Genomic DNA, 22,834 nt, shown 5'->3' with positions numbered 1-22,834 from the left:
AGGTAAAAATTATTTTGTGACGTTTATAGATGATTATTCTAGATGCACCAAAGTTTACTTAATCAAACATAAAGATGAAGCCTTTGATGTGTTTTTAACCTATAAAGCAGAAGTAGAAAATCAGTTGAATAAGAAAATTAAGAGGATTAGATCAGATCCAGGTGGTGAGTATGTGCTCTTTAATGACTTTTGTGTTAAAGAAGGAATTGTCCATGAAGTGACCCCACCATATTCACCTAAGTCTAATAGAGTAGCTGAGAGAAAAAATAGAACCCTTAAGGAAATGATGAATGCTATGCTTGTTAGTTCTGGTGCACTTGATAACCTTTGGGGAGAAGCCTTGCTTACTGCATGTTTTTTACAAAATAGAATACCCCATAAGAAAACCGGTAAAACTCCTTATGAGTTGTGGAAAGGTTACCAACCTAACCTTAAATATCTAAGAGTGTGGGGGTGCTTAGCTAAGGTGATGTTACATGATCCTAAGAAAAAAAAAATAGGCTCTAAAACCTCTAATTGTATGTTCTTAGGTTATGCTGAACATAATGCTGCCTATAGATTTCTAGTTGTTAAAAGTAACATACTTGAGAGAAATTCTATTATGGAGACGAAAAATGCTGATTGTTTTGTACATGTGTTTCCCTTAAAGGTTAGTCAGTTATCTCAACCTGTTGATGATATTGATAATAGTAATACCATGAATTTATTGAATAGAAAATTACAGGTAAATAGAGTTTAATTTTTTTTCGCAATAAAACGTTAGATGCTGTTTATAAGGGTAAGAGAGTCGTGTTGAACACTTAAAAATTTTAAAAAAATATTTAGAAAGTCTCTAAAAACAATAACAAAAAAAAGAAGAGTTTCACCATTCTTCCTATACAAATAGTCTAAGTCACTGTATCGTTTAATTCTATTGAGTTAAATAAACAAATAGTTTAAAGAGTGCAAAAATAACAAAGTATTTTTATGAAAACACTAGTTAATTATTGTAAAAGAATGTTGTACCTCTCTACCTTTTGTTTTAATCTATACATACAAACCTGGTTGCAGGAACGGGTTAAGAAGCTAAAGAAAGATCATGGAAGTGTTGAGTTGGGAAAGATCACTGTTGATATGGTAATTATATTATCTTTTTGCAGATATATACACACAAACACCGGTTTGTAACAATTGAAAGGTACTTGGCGGAATGAGAGGAATGACAGCTTTAGTGTATGACTTGGGTTAGCTTTGACCCAGATGAGGAAAATATCTAAATTAATTCAGTCTTCACTCTTCATATGATTATTAAAGTGCTTAACTCTTGCTTAGGACTAATTTGATCAATCTGTAAAATTTTTATCATAGCATTTTGAACTTCGTTTATTTGTGACATAATGTAGCATAATCCTTGTACCAAGGTGTTTTAATATCTGGTCCCAGTTAAGATTATGTTGTATAATCTTTGACTTAAATATACCAAACAAAAAGCAAGTTGATTCATTATTCCAGGAATTGCGAAGTCGAGCAACTATCCCAGGTTCAGTTTCTTTTGCTGTCATAACTTGGTTATAATTACCTTGAAGCTACGTGTTACTCATCATTGTGGTATAATGGTCTATCTCAATTAAGTGAATTGACACAGCATTAATAGTGCATGATAATATGTTGAGGATTAAATATATGATTATAACTTAAATTCTCTCTTGGTAGCTTGTGTGTTGTTTAGAACCGTGGCTGCAAAGGAACCTTATGGCTTCCATCTCAATAGTCTTTGATTTGTATGGTTGTTTAGAACACGACGTAATTAACAACCTGTGTTGTTGCATAAGCGAGTCAGGAATTGGGAATGGGCTTGATATGGGCCACGGGGGAGGATTTCAGCCGTAACAGAGCCCTGCCGCTTTATAGGCAAATTCTAAGAGCCTGAATTCGCCGACGCTGCCGTTGAGCTTCGCGGCAAGGCTTGCCAAGAAGGCAGAGGTACGAGCAATGTTCTGGGTGGGTTCGATGAACGCTCTCTGCACAACATTGCTGACCTAATCGGCACTACAGAGTACTCTCTCTCCTTTCTCAGAAAAGGCCAAGTAGCTCCTCGTCACATTAACTAAACAATGCTAACATGTTTTTTGATTTATAATGTAGATACATTTTAGTGCAGTGTATAATTGTATGATTGCATAAACGCTCTCTGTAAATTGATAATTTTTGGAGCAATTATTCATAATTTTCTCCTGTTGTGTGCATTACTTGAATTAAATTTTGAAATTTGTTTGGTGTGAAATGAACGGTTCGTGAATAGGTTCTTTTCCATTGCTACTCAAAAGGGGTCAAATCACACTATTTAATTTGTTGCTTGACTTTAAATTGACATTTCCCTTTATGAAATTTGTGTGGATTGTGCTTGAGAGGTGTTGCAACTTGAGAATAAGAGATAACCCAACTCAAAAAAATTGATCTTGTAGTGGGATGAGAATTGTTTGTTACTTCCATACATCACACAAGACTATATGAGATGTGTTGTGTTGTTCATCAAACACATCTCATATACTGCAAAAATATAAATTTCGTGGACGTGGTGCACATACCAAACACACGAGAACCTCTGCCTTTATCGAATGAAAGGTATCATATACAACAAGATGAGTAGTACCTAAAGAAGAAATATGCTAAAGAAGAAATATGCTGCAAAAATATAAATTGATTCGGAACAAACACTAATATTCCCTTGATAATAGGAACTTATAATCTAAATAATAGCAATTGGCTACCTAACACACGGGAAGTGTCAGGACTGCCTCAAACTAACTTCGAGACAGAACCATCAAACTAGGTAATATCTTACTTAACAAAGTCTTTTATCTAAAAAAATGTTATTAACAGTTAACACAAGGTTCGTAACAATTATTATTAAATCCATACATACATCTCTACATCGTAAATGAAAAAAAAAAATACATACCAATTAAATAATCTAGTTTAAAACATAAAAGATATTTTAGTAGAACTTACATTTTTTAAATACTTCATTCTTAACATACGAGTTTTTTAATTTGGATAATTGAGTTAAACCTAAACATATTTCTAAAAAGAAAACATTATAATTATTAGAAAAAGATTTAAATTAATTTATCAAAATTTCAACTCATTTACTTAAGCTTTTAAAATTAAATATTTAATATTAATTTAATTCCTTTATAAATTAATAACATTACTCAAGTAACAATCGACACGACGTAACGTAGTTGAAATTGAACTTTGAATTTTTTTTTTATAGATTTTTTGGGTTTTATTTTTAAGATCTAACGTGAAAGTATTGTACATTTTCAAAATCAAAATATCCTTTTATTCATTCTTATTTTAATTTACATTTATTTTCATAAAAATAAATTGCAAGTGTAATAAGAAAAATCGAGAATCCAACAAGAAAAAATGATATTTTAATATACATATAATTTTTCTTACATTCATTTTATACTATTCATTCTTACTTTTTACTTTTTTTTAAATTATAAAAATTCACTCTTTTATTTACGTGTATCAAATAAATATAAATATTTTCCGTCTTATCATTATTCATCAAATAATACAAACGAATCAGATACCTAAATTCCATCATGACACCCTTCATCCAGAATGATCAAGTTTGCTTCTTACTTTATGGTGAGAGAATATATTACATAAACAACCATAACATTAAAACTTATTGAAAATTTAAGCCTAAAGTATTCAATAATTTTTTCGTATCAGATACCTAAGACATTTTGGTTTAGTTTGTTAGTTTAATTGTAAACATTTATTTTTTGAATTGATAAAAAGAAATATTCGTTATTAAAAAGAGATATATAAAAATAATCTATAATTAATTAAAAAATCCAATCTAACCATATAAATAAATATTTATCAAATCAAAATTTTATCTACATAATTTAAAAAAGTTGATTAACGAAACAAATATCAACTAACACTTTTTTTTATCAAATTATTAAAATTGACGTATTATGTTTTATTATTAAGTTTAGTGAGACTATTTTGTCATGAACAATTTACTTTTATAGAAAATTAAATATTAATTTATAATATTAAAAACCTATTTAGTTTTTAAAAGGAAAAAAATATTTATTTTAGTTCTAAATGAATACAAAATCATACGTTCTATTATTACTTTTTTTTTTAAATCGTTATTAAAATAAAGTAGTTTTAAGAGTAAATTTCACAGTAAATTAAATATTATTTCGACATTATTAAGAAATTATTTAAGTTTGTATATATTTAAAATTTAAATTAAATCTTTTATTTTATTAAAGAATAAATTGACATACGTCATGCATTTAAAACATTAGATGTCTACTTAATCATTTTGGAAAACATAACAAGTAGATAGACTCTGGGAAGAGGAAAAAAAAGGCAAAGACAAAGAAAAAGTTAGTATTATTTTTATTTTTATTTTTATTTTTATTTTTATTTTTATTTTTATTTTTATTTTTATTTTTATTTTTATTTTTATTTTGAAGGCACGTGTGGTTGTGTGAGGAGCCAAGCCAACCATTTTAGACAGGTCAAAACAAAACCTTTGTCGTCTAGTTTCGTCTGACCTAACTATCCTTCTTATATCACTTGCCATCTTTATGGAACTTTCAATCAAAATTTAGGTCTAAGTAAGAACTAAAACGAGCAACGGCCATATTTTTTTTGACAAGTTTTTTCAAAATATGTCTCAAGAATATTATTTCAATGCTATAAATAATTAAATTTAAACGTAAATTATTAGTAGTTTTTAATGTATAATTGTTTTTTTATCTTGGAGTGGTAATATTTTTTTTGAAACTAACGGCCTAACAAATTATAAAATTTTAATTTAAGTATATATCAGTTATAAATTGAAACATGAAGTTTCCAAGACTAAATTATATGTATTAAGTAATTTTTATTACTTCATCTATTAGGTAAGCAAATAAAAGTCGCCTAACTCTAACTCAAGAAATCTAAAATAAATTTCGATATTTTATAATATTAAATAAATAAAGTTGTTAAAATAGGTAATAATAGTTGAGAATGGGACAATGAATTATAACTTTAAGGATATTTGACTTAATTCAGAAATAAAATTTTATTATTTATAAATTCATAAATATGTTTTAAATTTAAAATTTTATTTTTAGTATGATATTTTTTATTAAAATTTTGAAAATAAATTATATAAAATTTTAGTTTGATATAAAAATAATTATTAAAATCAATCAGTTTTTTTTTTTAAATATTTGATATATTTACTTCGTTTATTTAAAACTAAAATATTTTTTGATTTTTAAAGTTGATGTTATAAGAACTTCAATAAGTTGACATGTTTGACTAACCTATCGATTAAAATAATTAACTATAAAAATTAAAGTATTGAATTTAAATTATAGTCGGGTTAGATCTGAATCCAATGAAATTCGACCAAAGTTCAACCTTATTCTTGTTGTAAAAAAATAATTTGAAAAATTAGAAGAACTTAGAATTGAAGAAACTAAAAAAAATTCAAAACTATTTCAGTGATAAAATACAAACTCGAGCATAAGAATAAAATCCAAATATAAATCAATAGTTAATCATTAGATTAATTTAGAAAAAAAATTAAGTACTACAAATGATTAATGATTTTTTAAATTTGTTTATTAAGTCTTAAATATAATACCTTTCAGCCTACTATACAAACCTAAAGTTTTTATGTTAAACATAGTTGAAACAGTATACACTATTAGTTAAGAAGTAGAGGAACTAAACAAGAAAATGGTGAATATTATCTGTTAGTTTTTAAATAGATATAAATCAATAAGCTGTGGTGATGCTTAGTTTTTCCAGTACACGATTTCATTCACACTGATACGTATGATAAAGTAAGCAAATTTGTAAAATCTTCTATACTAGTTTTTTAAAAATTTTATTTTTAATTTATATATAAACTAATTTTAATTTTAAAAAAGTTAATTTGTATATTTTTCAAATCTCATCCAAATAAATATGTTTAATGAGATTTATAAGAAGAGAAACTCTAACATTCCATTTTAATAGTACAATGCTAATAAAATGAATATTACATATATGATAAATTAACTACTATAAAAAACAAACCTACGAAAGAAAATATCTACACCTGGAGATTCGTCCGACTTCTTTACTGAATCCCTCAATCACCTATCGCTGGAGTAACTGAAACAAATGTCTTCTTAAGCTCACACCAATCAGGTAATCATCGCAAAAGAGGAAACATACAAAGGCAGATAATAGAAAAGCAAGGATAAGCTAATTTACAATTTAGGAACAATATATATTTATAAACTCATTTAAAACATGTTACATATAACAAACATATCACTACACACTCATCAAACCCTTTATGCAAGACACTTATTATGAATGAACTGTCTAGACATAGAACGATTGTCGAGCTATGACGGGTTGTGCACTCGTAGTGACTTCTACTGCTTTGCAAAGTCATTGCCAATGGGTTTCACCCTACCATACTCATGAGGTTAGTCCGTTATCACTCACCTTGGGTCATACTAGAAGCACCCAAGACTAGGACCTCCTGCTACTCCTCACGACATGAATCAATCCTCTCTACATGAGAATGAAAGACCATTGGAGTTTCAGGATAACCCCCAAGACTAAGCTCATGCATTCATTCTAAACTTACTTGAATCGCAACAAGAGATTTCACCTTGAATCAAAAAATAGGCCACCACCATGTATCCTCTCCTTGAGGATCATGGAATTACGTCCATTAACCATACTTTGAACTTTACACTTTGAAATCACCAACTTTCACTTTGAAAACACAACTTACACAATAACCAATGATATAACATAATACAACTCCAACATACTTCATAAGGCACTCACTGGTTCATTTAAAACAACTTAAGTCCAAAAGAAAATAGTGAACTAACATGTACCATTCGTACATCGCACACATTCGCAGAGCGAAATTAGAGACTTCTTGCACAATAACCCAGCTCGTTGTGCGAACCCTCAAACAGAGACCCACCCCTCAAAACCATTCGCATAGCGGTTAAACTCGCTATGCGAATAAATTGCGACTTGTAACAGACCCAAACCCCTCACATAACGTCCCAGCTCGCTATGTGAGAGCCTCAAACAGTGGCTTAGGCTCCTTAAGCATTCGTAGAGTGAAACTCATTCACTATTCGAATAAAAAGTGATAATAGCCCCAGACCCCAACCAGTCGCATAACGACCTGATTCGTCATGTGAATCATCAAACAGAGAGCAACCCTCTCAATCCATTCGCACAGCGCACCCATTCGCTGTGCGAATGCCTTGGCAGAGAGCATCTCGCCAAGGTGACTCGCTATGCGAATCCATTCGCACAGCGAGTCTGCACAATCTGCATAACGAAATTCTGCAGAATTATGCAACTCCACCACAACTTACCAATTCTAAACATTTTTCCTAACTTCTAACACCCCTAGCTTGTTGTATAAACTTAATTAGACTTGACTAAGTGATTCTAAACCTTCCTAACATCAATCTAAGTTGATTAAGAACCAAATTCTATTCGAAAACTACAAATCTCTCGACCTAGAGATCCAAATCCAATTCTACTACTTTTCACAGTTTCTTTAACCACTTAGGGACTCAAATAAGTCCCAAATGACTTGTCTAAGCTATCCCAACTGATCAATACCACTTCCAACTCCTAATTCACAATTTCACTACCCCACTTCCTCCAAATGACCTTCCACCAACATGATTCATTTCAATTCCAAACTAAACATCCTCATAATTGATTTTCACCATTTTATACATCCAATTATAGTTCAAAACATCAATCAAACAGATTCAATTACTTAGATTATCAAATTTGCACATTACCACAATCATATTACACATAACATACATCTAAAACCAAAACCAGTTTGCCAAATAAACGGTTCTCAACTCAATAATCATAATACATCATGCATATACTACTTAATCCTAGTTTAAAGGTAATCTAGCTTCCCTTACCTTGGATATACACTGCCCAGCTCACATAACGGTTCCAACCGCGACTTGCACCGCAAGGAAATTCTAGAAACACCTACAAATCACCAATTGATGATAGGAAACAACTCTTAAGGCTTAATTTGAGTTAGAAATTGAAGGAAGAAACTGCTAACCACATGCAAGACAAAAATGTTGCATGCTCACAGTCCAAGAATACACGGATAAAAGGGGAAACGACTTACCAGTTGAAAAACACGAAATTGATCGGTCAAGATCGAAGCCTTCAACGCCAGGATCGCCTAGGAACCTCCTGATCGTCGAACAGAAAATTCAGTAGAGAGAAAATCTAGAGAAAAGACAGAGAATTCTATGTGAATAGTGTTCTAGAGAGATATAAGTGTTTTAGATAATGAACCGAGCTTTAGAAAGTTCTATTTATATTATAAGATTATTTTAAAGTAACTTGCTCGTCTCATTATTTTTATACACCTATTTAGTCTAATACTCTATTTTCTGGGTTTTTACAGAAACAAATACTAATAACATTTGGACCTAATTATATAAAAAATTATCACCATTTTCTATCCAAAACTTTAAGATAATAGATTAATGAATCTTTTACCATTATATAATATTTTACTCTCTCATCTTTATTCAAAATGAACTTAGATTCTTACTTAAATTTTTAACATTATTAAAATAAACTATATTTTATTGAAGTGACATTTTCATACTTTTTCTCAACTATAATTTCCATTCAATTTAGTTAATTTTAAATCAGACACAAAATTTAATACGATTAAACTATTGAATGAAGTTATAATTCACTAAAACTTTTGAGTAAAAAAATTGTTGGAATAGAAACAAACATCAATCACGATTTAAAACTAGTTGTTATAGAAAAATCTGACTAATCATATAATTTATTGGAGTATTTTTTTTTTCTCTATTTGTAAAACTTAAAATATTTAAGGTGGTTTTAAATTATAATTTTACGTCATGACCATCATTGACTGATACCAAAAATATTGGAAGAGCCTAAACACCAATTTTCACGCAGCACTATTTTATATTAAATTAAGAAACCACGCTTCATTGCATAAATGTCTTTATAAAGACCAATTCTGTTCGCAAAGTTTCTGGATCCGCGATCTTTCTTCCCTTTCTCTTTGACCATTTACCGGTACGCTTTTCTTCCGATTCAAACCCTAACTAGTTCGTTTGCATTTCCTTTCTCTTTCATCATTCAACGTCGCCAATTGTTCCGATTCACGATCCCTCACCTTGTAGCTTTTTCTTCATCCGAATTTTTGTGAAAAATTTTTAGTGCTTAATTCATGCGTTCCTAACACCGAAGAGCTGGTACAGGTTGTTGTTGTGCTAGTGCAAATGGCGTTCTTCAGAAGCGTTTCTGCACTTTCTCGGCTTCGCTCTCGCGTGGTAACTGAGGAAAACAGTAACTAACTGTTTTGTTTTTGGCGTTGTTTGTGTTTGATTATTGTTTATGTGACTTGCTGATTTTTACTTTTGCAATGGAATGACAGGGTCAGCAATCTAATCTCGCGAATTCAGTTAGATGGCTCCAAACTCCGAGCTCCAGTAACACTGTATTTTCTTTTTTTCTCTATCCTTATCACTGTTTCGTTGGTGTTTGGTGAAAAGTTTACTTTGAACAGTGTTAGATTCTGTGTTTTATCTTAGGAGGGTGTTGCTAATACTGTTATTGTGGCGAGGTTTGGAATTGGGTATTCTAGTATAGTTTCTCTTTGGACTTTGGGAACGAAGGATACCTCAGACTAATTGTTGTTTATTATAGCGTGAAGTTGGTTATAAATTTTAAACTAAGTTTTATTTTTCTTTTATGTGGATTATTGCAGGATCTTTATTCTGAGTTGAAAGAACTCGTTCCAGAGTATCAGGTTTGTTTGCGATTTTAAGCTTCCGTGGTGACACTGTTTTATGTTGGATGCATTAATGTGTGATCCATATTTTTCTGGGTTTATTGCTAATTTTCGGGTCCGCCTTCAAATGTATGATAGTTTTGTCATGTCTGTATTGTTTTACGTTGGATGCATTAACGTGTAATCCATATTTCTTGGGGTTTATCGTGTCTGCATCTCATTGAAGTGTTTGATAGTTTTGTCGTGTCTATGTTGTATTTTTGGTTAGTATATTGGTGGGTGAGGGATAATGTGAATTAAATTTTTGTTTGTGCTCAACTTTCAATGCACAATATAGTTGCACTGATTTGAACCGTGCGTGTGCTATTACAACTCTGAGATTCTTGGCTAATGCCTTACATGTTTTGTAATTCCAAGTTACGATGGATTTCATAACCTGTTTCCTTTGTTTCATTGTTTCTTCATGTTAGCTTGTAGCATGCAAAACACTAGTTAATTAATTGTAAAAGAATGTTGTACCTCTCTACCTTATGTTTTAATCTATACATACAAACCTGGTTGCAGGAACGGGTTAAGAAGCTAAAGAAAGATCATGGAAGTGTTGAGTTGGGAAAGATAACTGTTGATATGGTAATTATATTATCCTTTTGCAGATATATATATATATATATATATATATATATATATATATATATATATATATATATATATATATATATATATATATATATCTTTTAAAGTTACTATTGGCATTGAAAGCCATTCTTTCTCCTCTCAATAAGCTTGTGATTAACTTATTTTTTGAGCACCCGTTTGTCACAATTTAAAGGTACTGGGCGGAATGAGAGGAATGACAGCTTTAGTGTGGCTTGGGTCAGCTGTTGACCCAGATGAGGTAAATATCTAAATTAACTCAGTCTTCACACTTCAGAGGATTATTAAAGTGCTTAGCTCTTGCTTTGGACTAATTTGATCAATCTGTAAAATCTTTATTGTAGCATTTTTTTGTTAATGTTTAGTGTTTACCAAAGGGTTCTCTGAGAGCAGCCTGTTATGTCTTACAGGGAATTCGCTTTAGGGGAATGTCCATTCCTGAATGCCAGAAAAAGCTTCCAGGTGCTTTTCCTGGTGGGGAGCCTTTGCCCGAGGCTGTACTGTGGCTTCTATTGACAGGAAAGGTATGGAATCCTTTTAGAAAATCAAATCAAATTAATTATTTTGAACTTTGTTTATTTGTGACATAATATAGCGCAATCCTTGTACCAAGGTGTTTTAATATCTGCTCTCAGTTAAGATTATGTTGTATAATATTTGACTCATACACTTTGTCACAGATACCAAACAAAGAGCAAGTTGACTCACTATCCCAGGAATTGCGAAGTCGTGCAACTATCCCAGGTTCAGTTTCATTTGCTGTCATAACTTGGTTATAATTACCTTGAAGCTACGTGTTACTCATCATTTCGGTATAATGGTTTGTCTCAATTAAGTGAATTGACACAACATTAATAGGGCATGATAATATGTTCAGGATTATATATGATTATAACTTAAATTCTCTCTAGGTAGCTTGTGTGTTGTTCAGAAATGTGGTGGCAAAGGAACCTTATGGCTTGCATCTCAATTGTCTTTGTTTTGTATGTTCGGTTCTCTTTTGACGAATTGTACATTTGTAACTGCTTGTTACGTAAAATATATGGACATGCTTTGTTGCATTTTGTCTGGGTTGTGAACATTCACCCTTTGCTTTTGCTCTTGTTCAAATGTCACTCTAGACGTGTCTAGAAGATTTTAACATAAAATTTGCTGGCTTGTTTCTTCTGTACTTGAGTCTGTGTTTATTCTTGGACTTATTATTAGTTTTTATTGCAGATTATGCTTATAAGGCAATTGATGCGTTACCTGTGTCTGCTCATCCAATGACTCAATTCACAACTGGTGTCATGGCACTTCAGGTCAAGCAAAAGATTCTTTCATGATCTTTTAATTTATGTTTTCTCTCTGTTCTTTTGAGCTATAACTTTTCTTCTATAATTCAATTGGTTTATCAATCTGATTAATTTGCTAATACTTTAATGATATCAAGACTGAGCAAAGAATTTTGTAAAAAGTTTCATTAGGATGACAATGGATCAAAGTTTTGCTCATAAAAAGCTGAAAATGGGAGGGAAATCATTTGATAACTGTAAGCTATATTTGACTGGAAATTCTTGATTAACATGTCTAACATGTGCTTATGCAAGGTTCAATTTGAGCTGCTATAATCTTCAATGAACCATATGTGGTTGCTTGCTTCTTGTGTTCTTATCTCTCTTGTTGGAGATTTCATATCAAGTATAGATATGACCAAATTATAGTATATAAGTGAGTACAAATCTCTTTTTTCAAACCAATTTTGTTGGTTAAATTAGACCTAAATCCACTTTCTAAGATGGTATTAGAGCCTATCATAATAAGGTTTGTTAGAGTTGTGTCACCCTTTATTAGGTCGCTATCAAACCACCTACGAATATCTAGTTTCACGCTTGAGATATCCATTCATTAGTGTGAGGGGGAGTGTTGGAGATCTCTCATCGATTAGAGAGATATGACTAAATTATAGTATGTGAGTGCAAATCTTGACTTGTGGGTCAATTTTATAAGATTGAGTTAGAAATAAATTCACTTTCTAAAACCTCATCTAAGACGATATAATCTTGAGTAATACTGGTGCTTGGTGTTGTTTGTTTTGCAAAGGATAAAGTAATTGATGAGTATCATAAAATATTGGGTTGTGGTATATGTCTTTGGAATATAATCAAATCATGATCCCTAGGAGCTCCATTGTTCTCTTGTTGTCGACCCTCATATCACCATCTCCAACCCTCCCAAAAATATCCTTGGCAAGGATGTTGTGAAATACAATGGGAAAACAAAAGTTAACTAAAAAATTAAACTTATCATAAGCTCCAAAACTGTGTATAAAGCTATTTCCTTTGTTGAGATTATTATTTAATATACCAAACATATGTGAAGAGTAATGCCAAAAACTTTTTCCATCAATCAGATAGCAATCTTTGAAAGGATTTTAATTTAAAACTGTTCTCAATATCTTTGTTGAGATTTAGACTCTTTCTTTTTAATATGAAAGAAGATGAAATTAATTGATAATATCCTTGTCAATAAGGGTTGTGGTGCTTGGGGATCTATTTACATTTGAACTTAAATTCTAAACCGCTATAATAAAGCAGTAACAGCTGTGTATGTTCAATGTGCTGGAATGATGTCTACACTTAGTGAGAAGGATTTCTGGATGGTGGGAAATCTGAATCAAGAAGCAGCCAGGCTTTGGAAGATGGACGGAGGATACTCTTGAGGTATCTCAAGATTTGAGATTTAAGACATGAAGTAACTATAGGTGGAAGGCAAATTCCATGTTGTACCTGGATACTATAACACTATGTTCTTATCCATTTATCCTACTCTGGAAGTAATTTACATCTAAGTTGAATGGAACCCGTATTCCTTTGTTTGGAAGTGGTTTGCCCACCTTTAACATGTCAGAGTCTATAACTACGTTCAATAAACTATTAATAATCAGACAATCAATACTTGTTTCATCAATCCAGATTGCATGTATCTGGGTCATTATGGGTTTTCCTCAGATCATTCCTCTTTAGTCACAGTGTGGGCTCTATCTGTTCATTTCTAAGCTGGACAGATCAGAGGATTTTCCACCTACTATTCTCACACTTTACAAGTTTAAGAAGCTCCTAACCTCTTTTCTATGATAATCGTTTCTCTTCACCTTTTCTTGTAAATAGAAACAATTGATTCACAATCAATTCATTACGTTTTTCAGGTGCAAAGTGAGTTTCAGAAAGCTTATGAGAGTGGGATAGCTAAGGCAAGGTAAAATTCTAAATGGTGTTTGTTTTATTTCCAACATTATATGTTACTCTAGCTGTTTTACTGCTTGGATTTAGGTATTGGGAACCAACTTATGAGGACACCTTGAATTTAATTGCACGATTGCCAGCCATTGCTGCTTATATTTATCGACGGTATGTAAAGCATATCCATCCTAATCAAAATTACACATTTGATATTCTATGGGATGTGTTATATGATACACACACACACAAAAGAAGAACAATGAGAGATATCATAATATCATATATTGTGTGATGACTTGATCAAAATTGACAGATTTCTACTAGCATCTGACGATTGAATTAACTTGTTATTTTAAAGGAAATACAAGGATGGAAAAATCATACCGTTGGATGATTCTTTGGATTATGGTGCAAACTATGCTCATATGTTAGGGTTTGATGATCCAGAAATGCTGGAGTTCATGAGGCTTTATATTTCCATCCACAGGTTTGCATTCCATTGCTAATGATGACCGTTTTATGATCATGATCAGTTGTATATGGCTCCTGCAATTACAGCAACCCCAGTTATTTTGCTAATGATGACACATACATTGATAGTAAGAAGTTGTATAGTTCTCTTCTAATTACAGGCAATTGCAGTTTCTAATGTTTAATTTTTTTTTTTACCAAAATTTTGTTTACAGTGATCATGAAGGTGGAAATGTTAGTTCGCACACAGCTCACCTAGTAAGTTACTTCCTTTAATCAAGCTCTTTCTATCCTGTACTATTTTTTCTTTATTAAATACTAATAACATGTATTTTTAATATGAATCACTTGGGCTGTGGTAAAGGCCTGTGTTTTTCTTATATTTATTGTTTTTTTTAATGTACTGTACTATGTTTACCCCTCAGGTCGCTAGTCCTCTATCAGATCCTTACCTTGCATTTGCGGCTGCTTTGAATGGTTTAGCTGGTCCCTTGCATGGTTTGGCCAATCAGGTAATTTTGTTATTTGGTTTTCCATTTTTATCAGTTTTCTGTTTCTGATATAAACTTTTCTTTAGTTCATCTTTCTGTTCAGAAATCGTATGTGGTTTTAAATTTTACTCATACCTACATTTTTACCATTTTTAGTAACACTTCTGCTTTACTATTATATTGTGTTCTGTTTACTTTAGTCAGTTTATATGCATATACGTATATGTTTGATTTTGTTCACTTCTGTTATGATGCTACAGGAAGTTCTCCGATGGATCAGGTCAATAGTTGCGGAGTTTGGAACTCCCAACATAAGTACAGAGCAGTTGGCTGACTACATTAATAAAACATTGAGTAAAGGCCAGGTAATGTCATAACTGATAGGAATCTGGATGCTAAATTGTGATTTATTTTACTTGCGTTTTGCTCAATTTTTATTTTTGTATAAAGTTTGAAGTAATGAAAATTGTTATGGAAGAGCTGAGGATACGAATTACACTTCAAAAAATGAAAAGAAAATCGATTGAAAAAATCATGCCACTGTGTCCAATGTTTTGTGTTCAAAATGTTTTCCTCCTGAGGAAAATCATATGTTGGCTGAAGGGCATTATGGTTCTTCAGTTCCCTTTTATGTATTTGCACATGCATACACCAGCCACACTTTTTCTTTTACAATACAAGCCTTCCCTAACGGGAAGTTTCTACTAGAAAATTTAATCGAGGTTTTAGTAGACCTTCAAAATAAGGAAATGATATATGTAATAAACATATTATGCTTTATTAATGTATGTTTTTTGTATGTGATAATATGTATATCTTTGCACCAAATGATTTAGAGAGAATACCACCATCTACTTCTAAGGTAATATAGGCTTTGGCTTTTTACTTTTGAATCTACAGGTTGTGCCTGGATATGGGCATGGGGTTCTGCGCCAGACAGATCCAAGATACACGTGCCAGAGGGAGTTTGCTTTGAAGCATTTGCCTAATGATCCACTTTTCCAGTTGGTAATCACTTATTTCCTAATTCCAGATTGTGTTTGCTTTGGAGTGTTTTCTTGCTACACAACCAACTCTCTTTTCTTGTGATTTAATTTCTTTATGATCTAACGCGACTGTGACTCTTTCAGGTGTCTAAAATAAAAGAGGTTGTGCCGCCTATTCTTACTAAGTTAGGCAAGGTAATGTTTATGTTTTCATTTTTCAATATACCTTTTATGGAATTATTTATTGGCAACTTCGTTCACTCTTTGAATAGTTTCATTATGATGCAAGTATTGACTTTTTCCATGGTAGACAGTCACTATTTTTATCTGATCCTTTACATTCTAAGTTGGATCTGTTTGCTTTATATTTTGCCACATGTTGTTTTCATGTAGTGTCCCACATTTAATTCGATACAGGCTGAACTATAATAAATGTACTCATTACACTCTTTACTATTAGTGGGAATTTATTGCTGATATGGTTGAACCTTTTCGTGTAGGTTAAAAATCCATGGCCAAATGTTGATGCTCACAGTGGAGTGCTACTGAACTACTATGGTCTAACTGAGGAAAAGTAGTGTTACTTCTCGCCTGTTCGACTTGAAATAGTTTTCTTTTTTCAATTAATTTAGGGTGAAAACTGAATCTAATGACTTGTGAAATTGTTGTGGACAGCTATTATACTGTTCTATTTGGGGTATCGAGGAGCTTTGGAGTTGGTCCTCAGGTCTGTCGTCCCCCATTGTTTCCTTGTTAATATTTCTCTTTTTGTTACATTGCGTTAGCGTTTCTCTTTTGATGGATTTCAGTTGATATGGGATCGGGCTCTTGGAATGCCACTTGAAAGGCCAAAGAGTGTCACACTGGAGAAGCTCGAGCAATTGTGTGCCAAATCATCCTGAAATTTAAAGCGCCGTTTCTCTGTTAATAATGACTAAAACACACTGCGTTAGATGTGTTGTTGAGTTAAAAAGTTTGGTATGATTTGTAATGAGCAATATTCATTGCCCTCCTCCATCGTTTCTATTTTAGAAGATTTTTGTATTTAGGTTTTAGGGTGGATTTTCACCCTCAAGTTGTTTCCACATTTTTGAATGAACTAATTATTAGGTATGAAGGAGCATATATAAGAATAAAGGCATATTTAGTGTCCTTGTATTCTTTCTAAATTGGAATGACGCTTTCGACAAAGATCGACAACACTTATATACTTTGATCCTTCCCTATGGATGAATGTAACTTTCTCGATGAAAAAATAAAAAGGACAGCACTTTATTCTTTCAATACTCTTCAATGCTTTTATCGGCTGAAATTCGTAAAATGTATTGTCAAATGCGAGTTTTGTATTCTCAAATTAGCGGGATGCATTTTCTTATGAATTTTCTACTCATTGATGCATGTAATTATAGACTCATTAGGTGTATTGTATAGGAATTATGAGATTGGAACTATGCAAATTATGATGACGACGTTGATTTAGTTTGAAGAGTGTTTTAAAATGTCTCTATCGACGATTAATTTTGTTTAATTATGAACTAAATGTTTCTTTTACACATTATATATTTAATCTGTATCCATTTTAAAGAAGTTGAATTTAAATAAAAAAATGCTACCGATTATGACACTGTTGCGAACTCAAACGATGAGCATATGGTCTGTAAAATTGAAAAGAAAATATCTTAAGATTTGACTTAGCATTATTTATGTAGATTTTATCAATTCTATGTTTTTGTTCTTTTTTACATTACCATAAATTATCATAAGACTAAGGATCCTAATTTCATTTATTAAAGTATTGCAGCGATGATGTTCTTCGTTTTATTAGTAATTGTTTGTTTTCATATGTACTAGAGACAGTTTTTTTATTAACTAACTAGATTATTAGCTTACTATTTTTTATCATAAATATTTATTTTATAATATTGAATACGAGAATAGTTGGAGGTATTCTCACCCGAATTAAGTAACTCTCGATAAATTTAAGTCAAAGGAAGTTATTTTAGTTAAGCTCTAGTTAGTAACATCAAAATGGAACCTTTCTTATAAAGATCCTTGTAGCATGACTCGATTTTGTGTGTAAGATTAAAGTACCTCTTCGGTCCAAAGATTAGGAATTACATGTAAGAGTAAAACTCTTTAGAAGGAAACTGAAGAACATGAGACCCATTTGCATATGAAATTCCTTAATAACATGAAAAATATTGAAGGACAATAGTTGTACTTTCACCTAACGTTCTCTTCTGCAAATAACGTTCTCTACTGCAAATAATGAAGAGTATCCTTTACATGTGTCTTTAATGTTCTTAGTATGTAAAATTATAAGCAATATCAGTTGTGTGTGTGTCCGATGTTTCCCATGATCAAGTCAAATCTAGACCTTTCAGTCTATTAGAAAATACAGGGTCTCTCTTTATCTGCCAAAATTCGAACTCTATCGAGTCTCGAGATGTATAAATTAACTTAGTTTTGAAATGAGAAGTCTAATGATTTTGAAAATAGAAGGAGATAATTATGTTTAAGTTTCAATATGTTAATACTAAAGACTTCAATCACTAATAAATGACAATATCATCTAACACTTCACTTCAACAAAGATAAATATGTTTAAACAAATGTATGTTTGAGTCATTCTATTAAGTGTTTCATTTGATATCCTCGCTTAGAAATTATTTTTCACTGAAGTAGAAATATTATTTGCTGGTTCCATGCAAACGATTTTTACTTACCTTATTTGATTGTATTTGTTATGTATACATATGTTTTATGAGAAAAAAGTGTTTGATTATGCGTTTAAATGATTATTGTTTTAATTCAGTGCATAGTGATATGTGTGTGTACATGAAATGAGACACTTGCATGAAGTGTGATTTTGAGGTCACAAATGAGGAATAATATCTGAACTATAATTGTTTGAGTATTAAGAATATATATATATATATATATATATATATATATATATATATATATATATATATATATATATATTGTAATAGAAATTGTTTAGTTTCACTGTTGGTCTAAGCCAAGTGAACTATGTTATATAATGGTATGAAATTCAAGGAGATTAATTGTATAGTCAAGATCACATGATGGAGCTTGAAACAGTTAATCGAAACACAAGTTGAATTTTGGATAAGGATGTACTTTAAATTCATTGTAATCCATGTAGCCGAGATTGTATACCAAAAGTGCTAAAATGGATTAAGTATTGAATCTCTGATAAATAATGCTTAATATGAGTCGTTTGATCGGTGTCTATATATATATATATATATATATATATATATATTCTTTGATAAATATCCTACCAATATAGATGTGTGTGATTCATATGCATGTGTATATATGTATGTGATGAAAAAGACTAAATGATTGTGGTTTATTATTTAAAATGCATATAATTGTGAATCTCTTATAAAGTCTTTTGATAGTTTATCTTTGTATTAGTGGTTGTCAATGTTTTAACTTATTATAAAAGTATTAAACTCATATGTAAAATAATAGGTATTTTATTTTTAAAATTTTTCTTTAATATAGACGTGTATATATATATTTGTGTGTTTGTAATTTTTTTTTAACTTAGGGTGAAATTATTACTATTCAGACTTTTAGATATGTGATAAAAAAATTGTTTTGAAAAAATTATTACAATCTCAAAACAATAAATTTATCATGTTGTATGTTATAACTAATTTTCTCATATGATAAAGATTAAATGGATAAAATTATAATTAAATCCTCATAACTATACTATTATATAGATAGATAGAATTTATATAATACCATATAAAATAATCTTACCTTTGCTATAATGAAATAACGGCGCGAATACATAAACTAAAAAAAAAAAAGTCATTTACCTTTTCTTCTCGCAATCTCTCTCCATCGAAAATAAAATTTTGTATATACGATTTTTAACATCTATACTCAATTTTTTATAAAATAATAATTTTACTATATCTTTCTATTTTATAAATGTATTTTTTAATAGAAAATATAATTACCTTAGAAAAAAAAATTATAGTCTAAAAATTTATACCAAAAAATTTCTATTATAAGAGATAAGTTGAAGTTAAAAAAATTAAAAATCAATTTCTTTATAAAAAAAATACTATTATTGCCTTCAACTTAAATTCTTATAGAAGTTAAGGGATACATTGATAATTAAAGATGCTTGACAATTCTTGTAAAAATAATATCTTTCAATTCTCCTTCTTGAATGACACTGATAAATGAGTAACTCATAAAAATTTTAAACCAGAAAATAAATGTGTAGATATTTATTTAAAAATTTGATGGTCCTTGTTTGTTTTGTGTAGAGTGTGAGTGTTTGTGAGAGTGAGAGAGTGATATGGCGCTGAGAATCTCACACGCAGCACTACCACAGGCTCAGCTCAGACTAGGGTTTCCTTCGCCACCTCAATTTCTCTCCATTGCTCCACCTCTCAAATTCTCTCTCTCCTCTTCTACCTTCAGGTTCACACTGTTTCACCTTTTTCATTCAATTTTTTATCTCTTCATCCTTAATTTTTACATCTTAGTTCTGTAGTTCTTTTCTGTACATTTTTATTTGCATTTGCTCGGTTTGTGTTTTAAATTGCTCTCCGCTTTATACTGTTTTTTTTTTTTTTTAATTTCGACATCTATATGGCGGTGGAAGCCAGTTTTTGGTTTTGCAGTGTGCTGAACTAACAGAGTTGTTGGTTTGAATAGTTGTGATAAAATCCTGCGAGTTCTTTCTTATTTTTGTTTAGTTTTTTTTGCAGAACTTAGATGCAGTCTTTTAGTGTTGTTCGTTGGTGAGAATTGTAGTTTTATTTCGATGTTCTACATTGATCATTATTAAGCAAACATTGTTATGAAGTTACTGAGATAGAACTCTGAATTTGATAAGAGAACGTTATCAAAAGCCACTTTAGGGATTACATATATGTTTTGTCTCTAAATTTTTGTGGGCTGTCAGTTAATGAATAAGAGCAGACCTAAAACCTTTGTCTGAACATAGTGTTATTTTTCAATTAAAATTAAAGTTTTACATCGATAATCTACATTTATCTTTAATGCAAACCATTAATATATGCAACTTAACTAGACGAAACTTCAATTTTGATTGGAGAACCATACCAAAAGAAAATATGCAATTGCATCAAAGTTTTCTTTAAAATTCTGTTGTTTGGCAATGAAAAAAATATGGGGTTGTCACTAAATAAATAAGTGGAGGCTTGGATTCTTCATTCTTCAATTTTTATTGGACAAATTGTACAATCTTGGACTTTGCTTTGTTTAATGGTTCTTATCTTAATCCTTTTCTTATTTTTTAATAAAACGATTTCTCACTATCCTCCTGTTTATCAAGCAAGCACCTGAGGCTTTTGAAGTTATTGAACAGGCACATATTTATGGTGGAAAAAGAAGTTGGGCTAAACTGTTTTCATACTAGTTATAAGTTATTTACAGAAACTATCCAGAGAGTTTATTAAAGTAAGCCAAAAATTGTCATAAGCTCTTCCAAACCCGTGCACGAGTTGTCAGAAGATAAATCTGAAAAAGTTAAGCTGTATGTAAGTCTTCTAACAGAAACCTTAGATGCGCATGGTTGGGTATGTTAGTTTGGGAGGGGAGAGAGGAGAGGGTTAATTTGGATTTCTAAAAACAGAAAATGATAAAAGTATTTATAGAAAAGAACAAATAATGTTTGGAAGTTTACTTGTTAGTTGTGCTTTCTGTTCCTCGTATTTAAAAAAAAAAATTAAATTATGAGAAATTTTTACCTAAAATGAAACAACTCTCCCCTCTTCCATTCTATCATATTACTTGAATTACCACAGGTGTGTGTTATCTACATTGTTGTAATAATTGTATCCTTTTTACTCACAAATGTTTTATCTTATTTCTATTGTAATATATCATCAGACTGAAACTGTATATATCTTCTGGTTTGGATTGTATTCAGGTGCAAAGTTTTTAGGAGATTGAAAGTGAATCAGAGGCTGTTGACTGTGTTCGCAACAAACCCTAACTCTGTAGATGGGAAATCACCCAAAGAAGGATCAGATGTAAATGAAACTAGCAATGCTTCTCAGGGTCCTCCTCTCCTTACTATTTTGGCTGGATTTTTTGTCCTTTTCGTCGTTTGTTGGAGCATTTGGTCCATTATAGCGTGGCTGATAAGTTTGATAGTTACTGCACCTGCTCCAAAATAAATTTGATTATAATGTTTGTGTTTGTTTTAAGCCACTGCATTAGTCCTTATGGATTTGTCTTAGTTTCTTTCTACGCTTTTTGACTTAGTAGTATTTGAGTGCTAAACATGCTAAAGTGAGCCAAAAGCTGGTAAAGGTAAGAAACAGAATTGGCAACTCCTAATGCTGGTCTTAAGTGGGAGAGAGCTTATGTTCACGTCTGGGTATTGTCAACCATCTTTTAGTTATAGATTCCATTGGGGCTGACTTTGGTATATATTTTGAAGAACTCTGTAGTTGCTTATTCTTTTGCTTATGTCTACTTATATTCTGGAGAACAGTAGATCCATTGGGTTAGATATTTTGAAACACGGCAGAGATTCTGGTATTCCTAATTCAGTCTTTTAAAAAAGTTTAGGGACTCGTATACTTGTTTTTATTTCCAACTACTATTTTTTTATCGCAAAATTACTGCTTTCTTTTCTTTTAAAAGATTTGCACAGAAAATAAAGTGAACAAAAGAGAGTTGTTTGACGTGTGTTTTTACACAAATATTTGAACACTGAAAATAAATTAAAAATAATTTGACAAATTTATAATTAAGAAATAAAACAACAGACAAATAATGTTATTAATAATAGATGCAGGTATCACAAAATCCCCTTTCTTTCTGTGAAGCCGCCCCTTGGAGCGGGATGTGTGTTTGCTACTGTTAGTCTTTTCGGTTTTTATATAAAACACAATTTTTGAGTATGGTGTTATAGTCTAAATTTGTATATTCTGTTATGAACAACCATTTATGATACACATGTCCTTGGACTCAAAAAAAGTTGAAATGTTTGGATAAGAGCAGACAATTTAAGGTCACTACAATATCAAAGTCAAAATACCTGTCCTCAATTTCTAGCATTTTGTTTGGAAAATAGAGAAAACACGAGTCAAAAAAATAAAAAGA

At 31.0% G+C, this 22,834-nt stretch overlaps 2 protein-coding genes across 4 annotated transcripts in view; both read left to right on the top strand.

Moving 5' to 3' along the window:
- Nucleotides 1–16,981, top strand: part of LOC108334387 (citrate synthase, mitochondrial) — a 58,615-nt gene extending 41,634 nt beyond the window's left edge. Inside the window, exons 1-20 of one of the 3 annotated variants that reach the window (XM_017570203.2) lie at nt 9,052–9,156; nt 9,342–9,413; nt 9,518–9,580; nt 9,851–9,892; nt 10,439–10,504; nt 10,704–10,769; nt 10,939–11,052; nt 11,209–11,272; nt 11,747–11,829; nt 13,716–13,765; nt 13,840–13,917; nt 14,108–14,236; nt 14,436–14,478; nt 14,646–14,732; nt 14,972–15,076; nt 15,612–15,719; nt 15,842–15,892; nt 16,198–16,271; nt 16,373–16,424; nt 16,507–16,981. In XM_017570203.2, the coding sequence (XP_017425692.1) occupies nt 9,363–9,413; nt 9,518–9,580; nt 9,851–9,892; nt 10,439–10,504; nt 10,704–10,769; nt 10,939–11,052; nt 11,209–11,272; nt 11,747–11,829; nt 13,716–13,765; nt 13,840–13,917; nt 14,108–14,236; nt 14,436–14,478; nt 14,646–14,732; nt 14,972–15,076; nt 15,612–15,719; nt 15,842–15,892; nt 16,198–16,271; nt 16,373–16,424; nt 16,507–16,599 (1,419 nt within the window). In that variant the 5' untranslated portion in view covers nt 9,052–9,156; nt 9,342–9,362 and the 3' untranslated portion in view covers nt 16,600–16,981. Of the gene's footprint in view, nt 1–9,051; nt 9,260–9,341; nt 9,414–9,517; nt 9,581–9,850; nt 9,893–10,438; nt 10,505–10,703; nt 10,770–10,938; nt 11,053–11,208; nt 11,273–11,746; nt 11,830–13,715; nt 13,766–13,839; nt 13,918–14,107; nt 14,237–14,435; nt 14,479–14,645; nt 14,733–14,971; nt 15,077–15,611; nt 15,720–15,841; nt 15,893–16,197; nt 16,272–16,372; nt 16,425–16,506 lie in introns of those variants that run through there. The other 2 variants (XM_052871220.1, XM_052871221.1) reach the window with 2 other exon arrangements.
- A 3,014-nt stretch (nt 16,982–19,995) lies between these two features.
- Nucleotides 19,996–22,217, top strand: LOC108333363 (uncharacterized). Its single transcript, XM_017568782.2, has 2 exons — nt 19,996–20,173; nt 21,651–22,217. The coding sequence occupies exons 1-2, from the start codon at nt 20,049–20,051 to the stop codon at nt 21,898–21,900; spliced, it is 375 nt and encodes a 124-aa protein (XP_017424271.1). The 5' UTR covers nt 19,996–20,048; the 3' UTR covers nt 21,901–22,217.
- The last annotated feature ends 617 nt before the right edge of the window (nt 22,218–22,834 follow it).

This window comes from Vigna angularis, chromosome 11 (genome assembly GCF_016808095.1).
Source record: "Vigna angularis cultivar LongXiaoDou No.4 chromosome 11, ASM1680809v1, whole genome shotgun sequence".
NCBI classification, from domain to species: Eukaryota; Viridiplantae; Streptophyta; class Magnoliopsida; order Fabales; family Fabaceae; genus Vigna; species Vigna angularis.
The sequence above is the reverse complement of the archived record's forward strand: the minus strand, read 5'-3'. Positions and strand labels throughout refer to the sequence as shown.

Excerpts from the sequence above, each read along its gene's own strand:
- LOC108333363 (XM_017568782.2), top strand. The coding sequence starts at position 20,049 with ATGGCGCTGAGAATCTCACACGCAGCACTACCACAGGCTCAGCTCAGA. Across the intron at positions 20,174-21,650 it reads CTCTCCTCTTCTACCTTCAG|GTGCAAAGTTTTTAGGAGAT; the intron begins GTTCACACTGTT and ends GATTGTATTCAG.